A 15279-nucleotide genomic window follows, 5' to 3' on the forward strand; every position below is an offset into this window, starting at 1 on the left:
CAAGTTCAGTATCAGCTTGGACTCTTCCAGCAAGACAGTGACTCTAAATGGACAGAATGTGCAGCCTGAAGACACTGCTGTGTATTACTGTGCCAGAGAGCCACAGTAACACAAACCATCAGTAGACCTGAACAAAAACCCTCAGAGCCTGAACACTTGTAACATGAAGCCACCAGAGGAGGAGCCCTCAGACCACTAATGGTTTCAACACCAGCACACAGCCTGCACTCTTGCTTGACTTTAAATACTTTGGGGTTTCAATCACTGATCATTGTCTTTTCTACCACAACAAAAACTGAATTACATGTTTACATTGTTAAATGCACACAACTGAAACGTGTTGGATATCAGAGTTTTCCTGGAACAAATGCATGAAACCCTTTTCTTATTACCAGGAGTCAAAATTTCAAATTTGTAAAAAAAAAAAGGACACGTAAGATAATGTTTGTCGATCTCAAACCAAGCATACAAGGTGATTTAATGAACGAAAACACATTTTCTAATGATAATGACCTTGATATCATTTATATATAAACAGTAACACTATTACATTATTTGTAATTATTTGTTGCATTTAACAAAAAAACATCTGCCAAGTAAATACATGTGTTCAAATATTACAGAGTGGATAACAGTAAAACATGGATAATAATGACATTACGTTAAAAATGTAAGTAGAATTTGAATTCTAAAATACAGTAAAATTATTCTTACCCGTAAGAATAACAGAAATTACGTTAAGGAGAAAGCTGTAACATGAAAATATGTTTTTGAGGAGAGATTGAACAAAAACACAGTTCAATCAAAAGGAGGAGTCAATGCAAAACTCAGACATCTTCCACCTCTACTTATCTGAGTGCAGAGAGGAGGACAGAGAACAGTGGACACACAGTTTAACATGATGGACTATAGGACAGGACTGCTGCTTTTAACTCTCTGCTGGGCAGGTGAAGATTTTCAATTGATCTTAATTTAACATAGTTTTATTTAGTGTAACAACTAAATTCATGTGATTTTTTTTATATCTTGACAGGTGTTGATGGTCAGACTCTGACAGAATCTGAACCAGTGATTAGAAGACCTGGAGAATCCCACAGATTGACCTGTACAGCATCTGGATTAACATTCAGTGGCTACTATATGGCCTGGATCAGACAGGCTCCTGGAAAAGGACTGGAGTGGATTACTAGTGATCACAGTAGTAGCATCTACTACTCTCAGTCAGTCCAAGGCGGTTTACTGTCTCCAGAGACAACAGCAGAGAGCAGCTGTATCTGCAGATGAACAGTCTGAAGACTGAAGATTCTGCTGTTTATTATTGTGCTCGAGACCCACAGTGACTGGAGTTGGTTGAGCAGCTGTACAAAATCCTACAGTATTCTTACTGGGCTGATGAAGCCAAATAATGAAGATGATATAAATGTAATATTTATATCATATATTTTATACATTATATTTTTTAATATTACTACTTTTTTTTCAACACTAAATTTTACATTAAATATAATTTTTAGATAACAAATTACCCTTTGTCTCTTCATTATATAATGTCCCATTTGAGATGAAATATTATTACTCAACATTAAAACACAAAAACAATAAAGATCACTTGTTGGTAAAAGTGCCAAAAACACATCACAACGATCTGGTTGCTTAAAGTAAACTACTTCAACTCCTGCAGTAAGAAACATTTCTTGTCTTTCCTCATCCTCCTGGGCTGATAAACTCTGCACTGTCTCACATGACTAATGTCCTCAGGTCAAGTCATTCAAAATGAGACAACACAGACATTTGAGTATGATTGTTGTATGACTGGCTTTTAAGAATTCTGAATAAAAAAAGTTAAAATCATTCTGCATGATATTTGATATATGATTTTATTTCTGACATAACCACACACTTATGAAGGTAAAATATGTTGTTTATTACAGAAGAGTAACTTGTAAATGGATGAACTACAATAGTTTTCATCTTTGTTAAAGGATTTAGTTTTTTTGCATTTTGTCACGTTTCAGTTCCTGAGCAGCTGTTTTCCTCTAAAAGGCTCCAAGTTTCTCTGTATGTCTGTTTCTTTAAACATCTGCAAACACTGAAACCATTAAAAGTCTTTTATTAAAAGCTGCAAAATATATTACTATTCACATGATTCTGGCTGCTGTCAATGTTTTTATGTTTGCACCAAATACAGTCAGTAAGCAAATATATGAAAAAATAAATGCAGGTAGCAGCTACTACACAGCTTGGATCAGACAGCATGCAGGGGGAAAGGACTGGAGTGATTGTACATGGTGGTGTTACATCCACCAAACTACAAAGATTCACTGAAGAACAAGTTCAGTATCGAATTAAGACTCTCCCAGTGACTCATCAGTAGACCTGAACAAAAACCCCTCAGAACCTGAACACTTGTAACATGAAGCCACCAGAGGAGGAGCCCTCAGACCACTAATGGTTTCAAGACAACCTCAGGAGAAGCCTAGTTTGGATACTTGGAGGTTTCAATGCTTGATACAGAAACGGTTATCCCACAAGACAGAGGGAATTGGATTTTTATAAATTGTTGAAGATTAATTTCAGTTTCAGCTTGGATTCTTCCAGAAACAGTGACTCTAATTTTCTTCAAAAGTAGCCTGAAGACACTGCTGTGTTTTACTAGTTTAAAAAGCCACAGTAACACAAACCATCAGTAACCTTGTAAAAACCCTTTATTCAAATGAAAATTGTAATTTGAAGCCACCAGAGGACATCATTTCAGACCAAAATGGTTTTAATAAGCTCACTATTCATGAAGGATGAAACATTATTCCATTATTTTTTTTTTAAATGGGACAAAAGTGAGGGTAAAGAATGATTGAATCCTCAAAATGTGACTTTATAAAAATAAATAAAAATTTCTTTTGGTCAACAATCTAAAAATGTGTTTGTCAGAGAACCAATTTCCACAATTCCACCACTACCCAAAGTCTTGTCAGGAGAACCAAAAGGAAGGGCTTTGAAACAAAACTTGATATTCAAAACTCTTTTCTTTATCCATTGCAGAGATCAAGACAGAGAACAGTGGACACCCAGTTTAACATGATGGACATCAGGACAGGACTCCCTGCTTTTAACTCTCTGCTGGGCAGGTGAAATTTTCACTGATCTTGCGTACATTATTCCCATTTCTAAAGCAACAATTGGTGTTAAAGATTTTCTCTGATCTTTATTATGGTGTTAATTTTGACAGCCCTAGTTTAAATATTTGGAGGTTTCAATCACTGATACATTGTCTGTAATCCCACAAGACAGACTGAATTAGACTTTGAAATCGTTTAACAATAATTTACCTTATTTAAATAATTAAAAATAAATGCAACAGAATTTCTTCAAAAGTTGAATTTTTCCTCTGAATTTTACTAGTGAAAAATCGATGTTTGGTTAAATATTATTGTACATAATCTTTATTTACATGAAAAACAGCTATATGATCAAAAATGACTTTAGGAGACATGAGATGTTGTTTCCAATGGAAAGCCGATGAGGTGGATTTACCTTATACATAAACTTAAACCAATTTATATTATTCATATTACATTAGTCATAATGGAATGTTCAAATGTCTCAAAGTGACTTACAGCAGAAAAAAGTCAGGTTGAAAATGAAACAAAGTGAAAATGAGATTCTGGTGAGATGATTCTTGCTTAAAACCAAAATACAGCTAGGAGAAAGCAAAAAAGGAGTCAATACAAAACTCAGATATCTTCACCTCTACTTATCTGAGGCAGAGAGGGGAAGAGAACAGTGGACACACAGTTTAACATGATGGACTATAGGACAGGACATTTAATGTTAACTTTTTGCTGGGCAGGTGAAGATTTTCACTGATCTTAATTTTTATTTTTATTTGGTTTCATTAGCTTATTTCACTTGATGTTTTTCATTTTTGTTTGAAAGGTGTTGATGGTCAGACTCTGAACAATAAAAAGAATCTGAACCAGCGATTAAAAGACCTGGAGAATCTCACAGATTGACCTGTACAACATCTGGATTTACTTTCACATTTCTACAATGAACTGGATAAGACAGGTCTGTAAAAGATATGATGTGGAATCTATATAATGACAAATTTAGTTCTGTATCTATTACTAAAGTCAGTCCAGGGGAGATTCACCATCTCAGAGATGACTCCAGCTGTAAAGTCTATCTGCAGATGAACAGTCTGAATCCGAGGACACAGCAGTGTATTTAACTGTGCAGGAGAGACACAGTGAAACGTTCTGAAAGTCATACAAAAATATTCCTCTATTTAATATCACCACTGTGAACGTAACTCAGTATCAGTTTTTTTGCCAAACTGTAAGTTCTATTTATTAGTGTGGTGAAACTGTGAAACTTCATGTACATGCATGAAGATCATGCAAAAATCAACATTTTGGTAACATTTAAAATTAAAAAGCTTCCACATGATTTTCCGATTGTAAACAAGTTTTTTTTTTCTGAAATGATTTTCTTATTCATACCAAATTTACACAAAATCCTGGAATTAAATTTTTCCAGCCAAAAAAGGAAGCAATGTAGATATTTAAAAAGCAAAACCTTGTTGCCATTTGACATGACTAATCTGACTGACTTGTTTTAATACTGTATGTCTGTATACAGATTCAGCAAAAAACTCTTCCTATTATGAAAGAATGGATCGGAAAAGTCTGAAGGCTAAAGTTGCTGTTTGTTATTGTCCTCAAAGCCAGAGTCTTTTGGAGTTGTTTGTGCTCATTCTTACTGGACTTATAGAGTACAACTGTCTCACATTCTTAATCTTTGAAGGTTAACCAAACAAGTTGATAGTAAATATTCACACCTTTTGATGCTTCAGAATTAAGTTCAACCTTTTCTTAAGGTGCAAAAATGAATGTAATGTATGAAAATAAGTTAGAAACAAATGATGGGTGGAATGATTTTTGTCAAAAATAGATTAGTCAGTGATATAAATGGAAATACATTTGTTTTGTTTTCAAATATATAAAAGGTAAAAAATAACATTCTGAGCTGTAATGACAGTAAAAATAAAGTATTTTTAGTAATTCTAGTCCTCTAATCATCAGTTACAACAATGCATCTTCTGCTTTTCATTCACTGTCATGTTGGTGCTTGAGAGTATCCCATCATGCATTGGGTGGAAGGAAGGTAAGCATGGAAAAAGCACAGATCTTCACTAACAAACCTTTCTTTGGGTTTCACAAAAATTCAATTTCAATTCAATTCAATTTTATTTATAGTTTCAAATCATAACAGAGTTATCTAGAGACACTTTACAGATAGATGAATGATGGACCATACTCTATAATTTACAAAGCCCCAACAATCACAGTAATTCCCTCAAGAGCAAGCATTAGCAATAGCTATGGAAAAGCAGTCTCTGACCAGGAAAAACTCTGGTTATTTTAGGAAGAAACCTCGGCAGACCCAGACTCTTTAAGGCGGTGTCTGAACGGTTGGGGTGTGTTGAACAGTGGAAATAATAGTCACATTAAAGATAGTGGAAGATAGTAAAAGTAGCTACCATTCCTGTTTTGAAACTCTAGAGGGCAGACAAGGACTGGCTTTAACACTTATGAATGTGTTATGGAGTTATACAGGAACCTGACAGGGAAGTAAAGCAGATTGTTTTTATTTAAATGTTTTCATTTTAAAATGCTCCAGATATAGATGTTTCCTCCGAATGATAATCTGTTACAAACTTTCTGCCATGAAATGACCATAAACCATCAAAATGCCACATCCAGGTGTGATGGGCACCACTGCTTAGTCAATCAGATGATATGAATTATATTTATTTTTATTGTTGTTGTGGTAAAGTTGATAACCTAGTTACTCATTTTAAAATAGCATTTATAACTAATGTGGACACTTCTTAGTCAATAAAAACGTATTCTAGTTTCATCAAAGAAGATTTTAGATTCCAGTCCAGATGTTTCCTCCCTGTGAGGAGGAGTCAATGCAAAACTCAGATATCTTCCACCTCTACTTATCTGAGTGCAGAGAGGAGGACAGAGAACAGTGGACACACAGTTTAACATGATGGACTATAGGACAGGACTGCTGTTTGTTAACTCTCTGCTGGGCAGGTGAAGATTTTCACTGATAGTTATTAAACATAGTTCTGAATTATTTAACAACAAAATTTATGTGGATGTGTTTTATATCTTGACAGGTGTTGATGGTCAGACTCTGACAGAATCTGAACCAGCGGTTAAAAGACCTGGAGAATCCCACAGATTGACCTGTACAACATCTGGATTCACATTCAGTAGCTACTGGATGGCCTGGATCAGACAGGCTCCTGGAAAAGGACTGGAGTGGATTGGGAGTATCTACAGTACTAGCATCTACTACTCTCAGTCAGTCCAAGGCCGTTTTTACATCTCCAGAGATGACAGCAGAGAGCAGCTGTATCTGCAGATGAACAGTCTGAAGACTGAAGATTCTGCTGTTTATTATTGTGCTCGATACCCACAGTGACTGGAGTTGGTTGAGCAGCTGTACAAAATCTCCACAGTATTCTTACTGGGCTGATGAAGCCAAATAATGAAGATGATATATGAATGTATTATTTATATCATATATTTTATATCATATATTTTTAATATTCCTAATTTTAAACTAATTTTTTCCCCTAAATTTTTACATTATGTATCATTTTCATAATAAATTTCCCTTTGTCTCTTCATTATTTAACGTCCTGCTTTCTGAGAAATATTATTACTCAACATTAAACACACACAAACACATTTAAGATAAACTTGTTGTCAAAAGATGCTAAAAACAAAAACATCACAACGATCTGGTTGTTTAAATTAAACTACTTCAACTCCTGCAGTAAGAAATGATTTCTTGTCTTGATACCAGATTAAACATCTTATAGATATATTCTTAGAAAAAAAATACAATGTTTTAGAATACATGTTGGTTTTTAATAAAATCATAAAAATGTGCCCTAAAAAAATATATACATTATTAACCACCAACAATAACCTTTATATACATAAAAAAAATATCTTACCTTAATTTCAATTTATTGAATTCATTTAAAGGATAGCCCCTTGATATGTATATGGACTTATAGAGGGGTTTTAATCCTCGCAGGCAGGTGAAGATATACTGATATTTGTTTGTGTTTTAATTTTATGGTTGACATAAGCCACTTTGCCTTTTGTTTCCCAGGGGATGAATAAAGTATCTATAGAATCTATCTATCTATCTATCAATCTATCTATTTATCTAAATCTATCTATCTATCTATCTATCATTTCTATTCTATCTATCAATTATCACTTCCTTACAAAACAGCCAAAGACAGCAAAACAATCCTTGTCCAGTTATGAATAAAATAAATACTACATACACATTTCAGCCATGTGGCATCTAAAGCAGGAGTGACAAATAATGTTACATTTTCTTTCATAAAAACCCTAGAATGCTTCAGTCTCAAGTTTCTCTGTCCTCTATATGGAAACACTTAGTTCTGCTTATCTCTTTGATTTTAACTGACTGCCACTCAAAACTACAATTTTATACTCCGACCCTTTGAGAGCTTGCTTCATCCCAACAAAAATACAACATTTAGGTTATGGATCAGCAGTGACTGATTCTTAATGTATTCATTTAGTTGTATAGTTCTCCATTTCATCATTTTAAATCAATTTCAATATAAACAGTTAGAAGACCGAAGGAGCTGCTGTTTATTCTTGTGTATGTAAGTCATTGGGTTGGAAGCTGAATGGATACTGTAGTAATACTGCAATAAGGCAAACTTTTACTTCCTTCCTTGGCTAAACTTTGTCTTTGTCACATTGTTTTCTCTATTAGCAGTAATCCACCTCACTTAGGTGAACAATAACCTTTTAAATTAACGTCTTAGACTGACATTACAGCTTGTACTGTATACATTGAACTACACACCACACAATCTTACCCTCTTAGAAATGCACACAGTTGAAAAACTGTCCAAACACACTGAAAATAAAAAAGAACCAATGAACATATTTAATGTATCTCAGTCTGTTTCGAAAAAAAACCTCTCTCTCTCTCTCTCTCTGTATCTTCCACTGCTAAAATGTCCTTTTCACACTGAAGCATAATCCCCACCCATTCCCACCCATTCTGTCAACACAATATATAATCCCCATAACAGCCTCTGCAGTTGAAGACTGAGTCAAGTTCCCACCATGACAGTTGTACAGAGTGTCCTCCTCTTGGCTCTCATTTCAGGTGAGTGAAGTCGGTGTTGAGCGAAGGAGGAGAAAAGGAGCTTTGGATGTCGGCTGGCTCCTGTAATCTAAACTCTGTCTCTTCCAGCTGCTCAGGGCCAGTCCCTCACCTCCTCAGAGCCAGTGGTGAGCAGAGCTGGACAACCTGTCACTCTGTCCTGTAAGGTGGACGGACTGTCTCTAGCTTGGCTGCACTGGATTCGTCAGAAACCAGGGAAAGGACTGGAATGGATCGGACGCATCGATAGCGGAACTGGCACAATATTTGCCCAAAGTGTCCAAGGCCAGTTTTCCATCACCAAGGACACTTCTCAAAATCGTGTGCACTTAGAGGTTAAGAGTCTGAAACAAGAAGACTCTGCAGTTTATTATTGTGCACGAGAGCCACAGTGACACACAACACTACTAAGCTGTACAACAACTGAATAACACTGATCTCTGTGTGAGAAGCATTGAAGCATGTCAGGGCTGTGAAAACACATGTTCCACTGAATGATCGACAATTTATAATTAAAGATATGTCATCAATAAAAAACTGTATTTGTCAGCATGTTGGGACAGTTTATCATGACTCAGAGCCTGCATTTGTAAAAAGATTATTGAAATTAGAAAATAAATTCAATATATTATAATATATATAAGTTCTTTCCTAAAAAATAGCTCTACAGTGATGCAAACCACCAACAGTGGAATAAAAAAATACCCAGCACCCATCTGACTCAACCATACATTTTACATTACATCATTCATTTGTGAGTTCATTTAACGTAAACCTTACAGATAATCCTTAATTTTTTTTACTTTTTGGTTATATGATAAAACACTACAAAAAAGTGATCATGTTTCTGGATGTGATATTGTATATAGCATAGAAGGAAAAGCAATTATAATAAAAAAATGAAAGAATAATAAATTCTACAAATATATTTATTATTGTACAAATTACACAGAGTGCTGGTTTAGGAGCCACTCCCTCCCCATTATGTTCTGATGCAAATCTTGAGTCTGTGCAGTGTACTTCTGTCCTGCTGACTGCTCTTGTACTTTGTGGAGCATCAGATGTCACATCTCCAGCCTCAGGATGATGAACACACTCACTCTTCTGCTGGTTGCTCTATCTCTGCCCTGTGAGTTCTCCTGCTTTTTGCTGTTTTATCTTTTCTCAGACATCATGGATCATCTGGTGTCATGGATCATGACACCAGAAAACTTGAATCAGTGGTTAAAAGACCTGGAGAATCCCACAGAGTGACCTGTACATATTCTGGGTTTGGTGATAATATTGATAGCGCTTGGATCAGACAGGCTGCTGGAAAAGGACTGGAATGGATCGCTTACATCAGCAGAAGCAGCTACATCTGCTACTCTCAGTCAGTCCAAGGCCGGTTTACCGTCTCCAGAGACAACAGCAGACAGCAGGTGTATCTGCAGATGAACAGTCTGAAGACTGAAGATTCTGCTGTTTATTATTGTGCTCGAGAGCCACAGTGACACAGGTTGAGCAACGCTGTACAAAAACTCAACATGTCAAAACAAGTCAAAAGTTTTGATTTCTTCTGTTCTCATTCACCCTTGTAAGCTTCAGTTCAACATCAATTACTGCAGACAATCTAAAATGTGTTTGTCAGAGAACCAATTTCCACAATTCCACCACTACCCCTAGTCTTGTCAAGATAACCATCTGGAAGGGCTTTGAAACTGAACTTGCCATTCAAAACTAATTTCTTTATCCATTACTGCTCAAGGCTTGTTTCTGCTAGCCACCCACAACATTACTGTACATCATTTCCTGGTTTCCCAAAAGAAAACAAGCGGAATTAGGCCCAAATCACAAAAACTATGCATTAATCCTACATAGAAAAAACAACTAGTGGTGTTAAAAACTTTTTTTGCGTTAACTCTTTATTATGGTGTTAATTTTGACAGCCCTAGTTGAAATATTTGGAGGTCTCAATCACTGATACATCATTGTCTGTTCTCCCACAAGACAGACTGAATTAGACTTTAGAAATCTTTTAACATTAATTTACCTGATTTAAGTGATTATGTAGAAATACAGCAGAATTTTCTTCAAAAGTTGAATTTTCTGCTCTGAATTTTATTTTAGTTTTTAAAATCGATGTTTGGTTTAATAATATTGTACATAAGATTTATAATAAATGTAGAATTTGTCAATTTGATCCAAAAATAACTTTAGGAGACATGAGATGTTGTTTACCTATAAAAAGCCAACAAGATGATTTACCTGTTTACATGAACTGAAATCAATGTTTTGACTGAAGCCCAAAAACAATAATCCTGATGAAAAAAATGTAATTCTCAAAACAATAGTTTGTTTTTAAAAGTATTAATATTAACTTTTATTTATGAACTGTAACATTATTTCATTATTTGTACTTTGCATTGGACAAAAGTGAGAGTAAATGAACACATTCAAATGTTACAAAGTAAAATTTAAAGTAAAAACAAATTAAAATAAAGGATTAGGTAACATCAGGTTAAAAATGTTTATATAAAAGTCAAAATGGTAAGAGATATGGTGAGATGATTTGTGAAAACACAAAATACAGTTAGGAGAAAGTCAGAAAAGGATTGAGTTCAATGCAAAAACTCTATTCTAGTTTCATCAAAGAAGATTATAGATTCCAGTCCAGATGTTTCCTCCTGTGAGGAGGAGTCACTGAAAAACTCAGATATCTTCACCTCTACTTATCTGAGTGCAGAGAGGAGGACAGAGAACAGTGGACACACAGTTTAACATGATGGACTATAGGACAGGACTGCTTATTTTTAACTCTCTGCTGGGCAGGTGAAGATTTTCACTGCTCTCGATTTGACATTCCCATTTGTATTACTGACATATTTCACACAAAGATTTTCTCTGATCTGTAAACCAAGGTAATGTTGACATGCTTATCGTTTTTTACAAAAGGTGTTGATGGTCAGACTCTGACAGAATCTGAACCAGCGATTAAAAGACCTGGAGAATCCCACAGATTGACCTGTACAACATCTGGATTGTCATTCAGTAGCTACTATATGGCCTGGATCAGACAGGCTCCTGGAAAAGGACTGGAGTGGATTGCTGCTATCACTCATACTAGTAGCAACATGTACTACTCTCAGTCAGTCCAAGGCCGGTTTACCGTCTCCAGAGACAACAGCAGAGAGCAGCTGTATCTGCAGATGAACAGTCTGAAGACTGAAGATTCTGCTGTTTATTATTGTGCTCGAGAGCCACAGTGACTGGAGTTGGTTGAGCAGCTGTACAAAATCCTACAGTATTTTTACTGGGCTGATAAAGCCAAATAATGAAGGTGTTATATTAATGTAATATTTCTATCATATATTTTATACATTATATTTTTAATAGCCTACTTTTTCCCTTTAAATTTTACATTAAATATCATGTTTAGATAACAAATGAACCATTGTCTCTTCATTATATAATGTCCCATTATCCTGAGAAATATTATTACTGAACATTAAACACACAAAAACACAATAAAGATCACTTGTTGGTAAAAAAATCACAACGATCTGGTTGCTTAAAGTAAACTACCTCAACTCCTGCAGTAAGAAACATTTCTTGTCTCCTCCCTGGGCTGATAAACTCTGCACTGTCTGTCATGACTGATGTCCTCAGGTCAAGGTTATTCAAAATGAGACAACACAGACATTTGAGTAATGATTGTTGTATGACTGGCTTATTTTTGCCCCAATGCCAGTAACACCTCAATGACCCTCAGTAGCTCAAAGCTCTATTGAAAATAAAGTGTTAAATCGATAAATTCTTCTTGTACATGTTGTCTCTGGGTACATAAAGCGGCTAAAGAAAGATTTCAGACAAATTAGGAGGCAGCAGGTACAATTTGTATAGAGAAAACAACCTGTTATGGACCCCACTCCCATGAACCCTTATGTATGTTTAGTCCACAAGACTCCAAAAACTGCAGGAAAACATACTGAACATCATTTAAAGTTTAAAGTTTAAAGTTTAAAGTTTAAAGAGGAGATGTCAGAGAACATTGTCACAAAGTTTAACATGATGGACTATAGGACACATCTGCACTTGACCCACATCGGGTAGTGACAAGGGAACAAGAACAGGGCTTCAAAAACAAAAAAATGTTTGGGTGTCACAAGTGAGTAATATTTCTGTTTAAAAGTAGCTACAATTCCTGTTTTAAAACTCTAGAGGGCAGACAAGCACTGGCTTTAACACTTATCCCAGTGATGTCCATATACAGGAACAAAAGACAGGGAAGTGAAGCAGTATGTTTTATTTTCAGCCCCTAATGCTCCAAATATTGATGTTCTCCTCCGCATGATAATCTGTTACAAACATTTCTGCCATGAAATGACCATAAACCTTCAAAATGCCACATCCAGGTGTGCTGGGCACCACTCCTTCAATGAATCAGATGACAAAGTATGCTTAAATTATTGTAAAGTTGATAACCTAGTTACTCATTTATAAAATAGCATTTAAAATGGGCAAACTAATATGGACAACTCCTAGTCAATAAAAATCTATTCTAGTTTCATCAAAGAAGATTATAGATTCCAGTCCAGATGTTTCCTCCCTGTGAGGAGGAGTCGATGCAAAACTCAGATATCTTCACCTCTACTTATCTGAGTGCAGAGAGGAGGACAGAGAACAGTGGACACACAGTTTAACATGATGGACTATAGGACAGGACTTTTGCTTTTAACTCTCTGTTGGGCAGGTGAAGATTTTCACTGAGGTGGTCGTTTTTGGAAAATTAAAAGGAACGATTGAAAGTCAAGCGCTCAGCTTCAAACGACAATGTTAAAAACAACAGACAAAGCCAGAAATCTTGGTGTAGTCATGGACTCAGACCTGAATTTTTTAAAAGCCACATTAACATAATTAAAAAATGGGCCTATTATCACCTTAAAAATATATCAAGGGTTAAAGGGCTTTTGTCTCAGCAGGATCTGTAGAAAAAAAACTTGTCCATGCTTTTATCTTCAGTAGAAAAAACTAATGTAACGGTGTCTTTACAGGTCTCCCTAAAAATCACTCAGACAGCTGCAGCTGAATCTTCTGCTTTTCGAGTCCTCACTAAAACCAAGAAAGTGGATCACATCACTCCAGTACTGAAGTCTCTACACTGGCTTCCAGTGCCTCAAAAGAATTGATTTCAAAATACTTTTACTGGTTTATAAATCACTAAACGGTTTAGGGCCAAAAGACATTTCTGATTGCTATACATTAAAAACCAAACCAGACCTCTCAGGTGGTCTGAGACAGGTCTACTTGTTGTCCCCAGAGTCAGAACAAAACAGGGGAAAAGCACTAAATGTTCAGTTTTTAATTCCACACTTTGGAACAGATATAGAAACCTGTAGGTCCTAATGATGCAACTCTCAGTTCTTTTAAATCTAAGCTAAAGACCTATATTTTGATGTTGCTTTTCTTTAAATAATCTATTTTATTAACTTTAATTTCTTATACTGCATTGTAACTTTATTCTTATACTGCACTATCAATTTTATTCTTGTCTGTTAATGTTTTTAAATTTGTTTATTAATGCAAAAATTGTTTTTAATTGTCTTCTAACTTATCTTTAATGTTTTAGGTAGGACAGAACAATGGCCCTGTTTAAAATGATGGACTATACAAATAAGGACTGTTGCTTTTTTGATGTTGATTTGATAGGTGAATTTTTTTACTGACATATTTAATTAAAGATTAGATTTGTATTGTGTACCAAGGTAAATTCATGTGATGTTTTTTATATCTTGACAGGTGTTGATGGTCAGACTCTGACAGAATCTGAACCAGCCATTAAAAGACCTGGAGAATCTCACAGATTGACCTGTACAACATCTGGATTGTCATTCAGTAGCTACTGGATGGCCTGGATCAGACAGGCTCCTGGAAAAGGACTGGAGTGGGTTGCTACTATCACTCATACCAGTAGCAACATCTACTACTCTCAGTCAGTCCAAGGCCGGTTTACCATCTCCAGAGACAACAGCAGAGAGCAGCTGTATCTGCAGATGAACAGTCTGAAGACTGAAGATTCTGCTGTTTATTATTGTGCTCGAGACCCACAGTGACTGGAGTTGGTTGAGCAGCTGTACAAAATCCTACAGTATTCTTACTGTTCTGATGAAGCCAAATAATGATGATGACATAAGAATGTAATATTTGTATCATATATTTTATAGACAATATTTTTAATATGACTACTAATATTATTTTTCCATAAATTTTAGATTAGATATAATTTTTAGATAATATTTTACTTATAAGGATCACTTGTTGGTAATAACATCACAATGATCTTTCCTGAGAAAATTATTACTGAACATTAAACAGTAAGAAACATTTCTTGTCTTTCCTAAAGATCCCTTGTTGATAAACTCTGCACTGTCTCACATGACTGATGTCCTAAGGTAAAGTCATTTAAAATGAGACAACACAGACATTTCTTATGATTGTCATATGACTGGGCTTTTAAAATTGCACTGAATCAAAAACAAGTAAAAATCATTCTGCATGACATTTGATATATGATTTTATTTCTGATATAACCACACACTTATGAAGGTAAAATATGTTGTTTATTACAGAAGAGTAACGTGTAAATGGAAGAACTACAATTGTTTTCATCTTTTTTCAAGGATTTAGTTTTTTTCATTTTGTCACGTTTCAGTTCCTGAGCAGCTGTTTTCCTCTTAAAGGCTCCAAGTTTCTCTGTATGTCTGTTTCTTTAAACATCTGCAAACACTGAAACCATTAAAAGTCTTTTATTAAAAGCTGCAAAATATATTACTATTCACATGATTCTGGCTGCTGTCAATGGATTTATGTTTGCACCAAATACAGTCAGTAACCAAATATATGAAAAAATAAATTCAGGTAGCAGCTACTACACAGCTTGGATCAGACAGCATGCAGGGAAAGGACTGGAGTGATTGTACATGGTGGTGTTGCATCCACCAAACTACAAAGATTCACTGAAGAACAAGTTCAGTATCGAATTAAGACTCTCCCAGT

The 15279-nt window shown here is 35.3% G+C and overlaps 3 pseudogenes and 1 gene segment (V, D, J or C); all 4 read left to right on the forward strand.

Annotated features, from left to right (window-relative positions):
- Positions 1 to 858: 858 nt before the first annotated feature.
- LOC114569155 (Ig heavy chain V region 6.96-like) lies at positions 859 to 1348 on the forward strand (annotated as a pseudogene).
- Positions 1349 to 5981: 4633 nt separating this feature from the next.
- LOC114569353 (immunoglobulin heavy variable 3-21-like) lies at positions 5982 to 6498 on the forward strand (annotated as a pseudogene).
- Positions 6499 to 8195: 1697 nt separating this feature from the next.
- On the forward strand, positions 8196 to 8639 carry LOC114569354 (immunoglobulin heavy variable 1-24-like). The segment is given in 2 exon segments: positions 8196 to 8247; positions 8335 to 8639. Coding segments are annotated over 2 exon segments (348 nt in total).
- Positions 8640 to 11005: 2366 nt separating this feature from the next.
- LOC114569132 (Ig heavy chain V region 6.96-like) lies at positions 11006 to 11511 on the forward strand (annotated as a pseudogene).
- Positions 11512 to 15279: the final 3768 nt, after the last annotated feature.

This window comes from Perca flavescens, chromosome 15 (genome assembly GCF_004354835.1).
Source record: "Perca flavescens isolate YP-PL-M2 chromosome 15, PFLA_1.0, whole genome shotgun sequence".
NCBI lineage: Eukaryota > Metazoa > Chordata > Actinopteri > Perciformes > Percidae > Perca > Perca flavescens.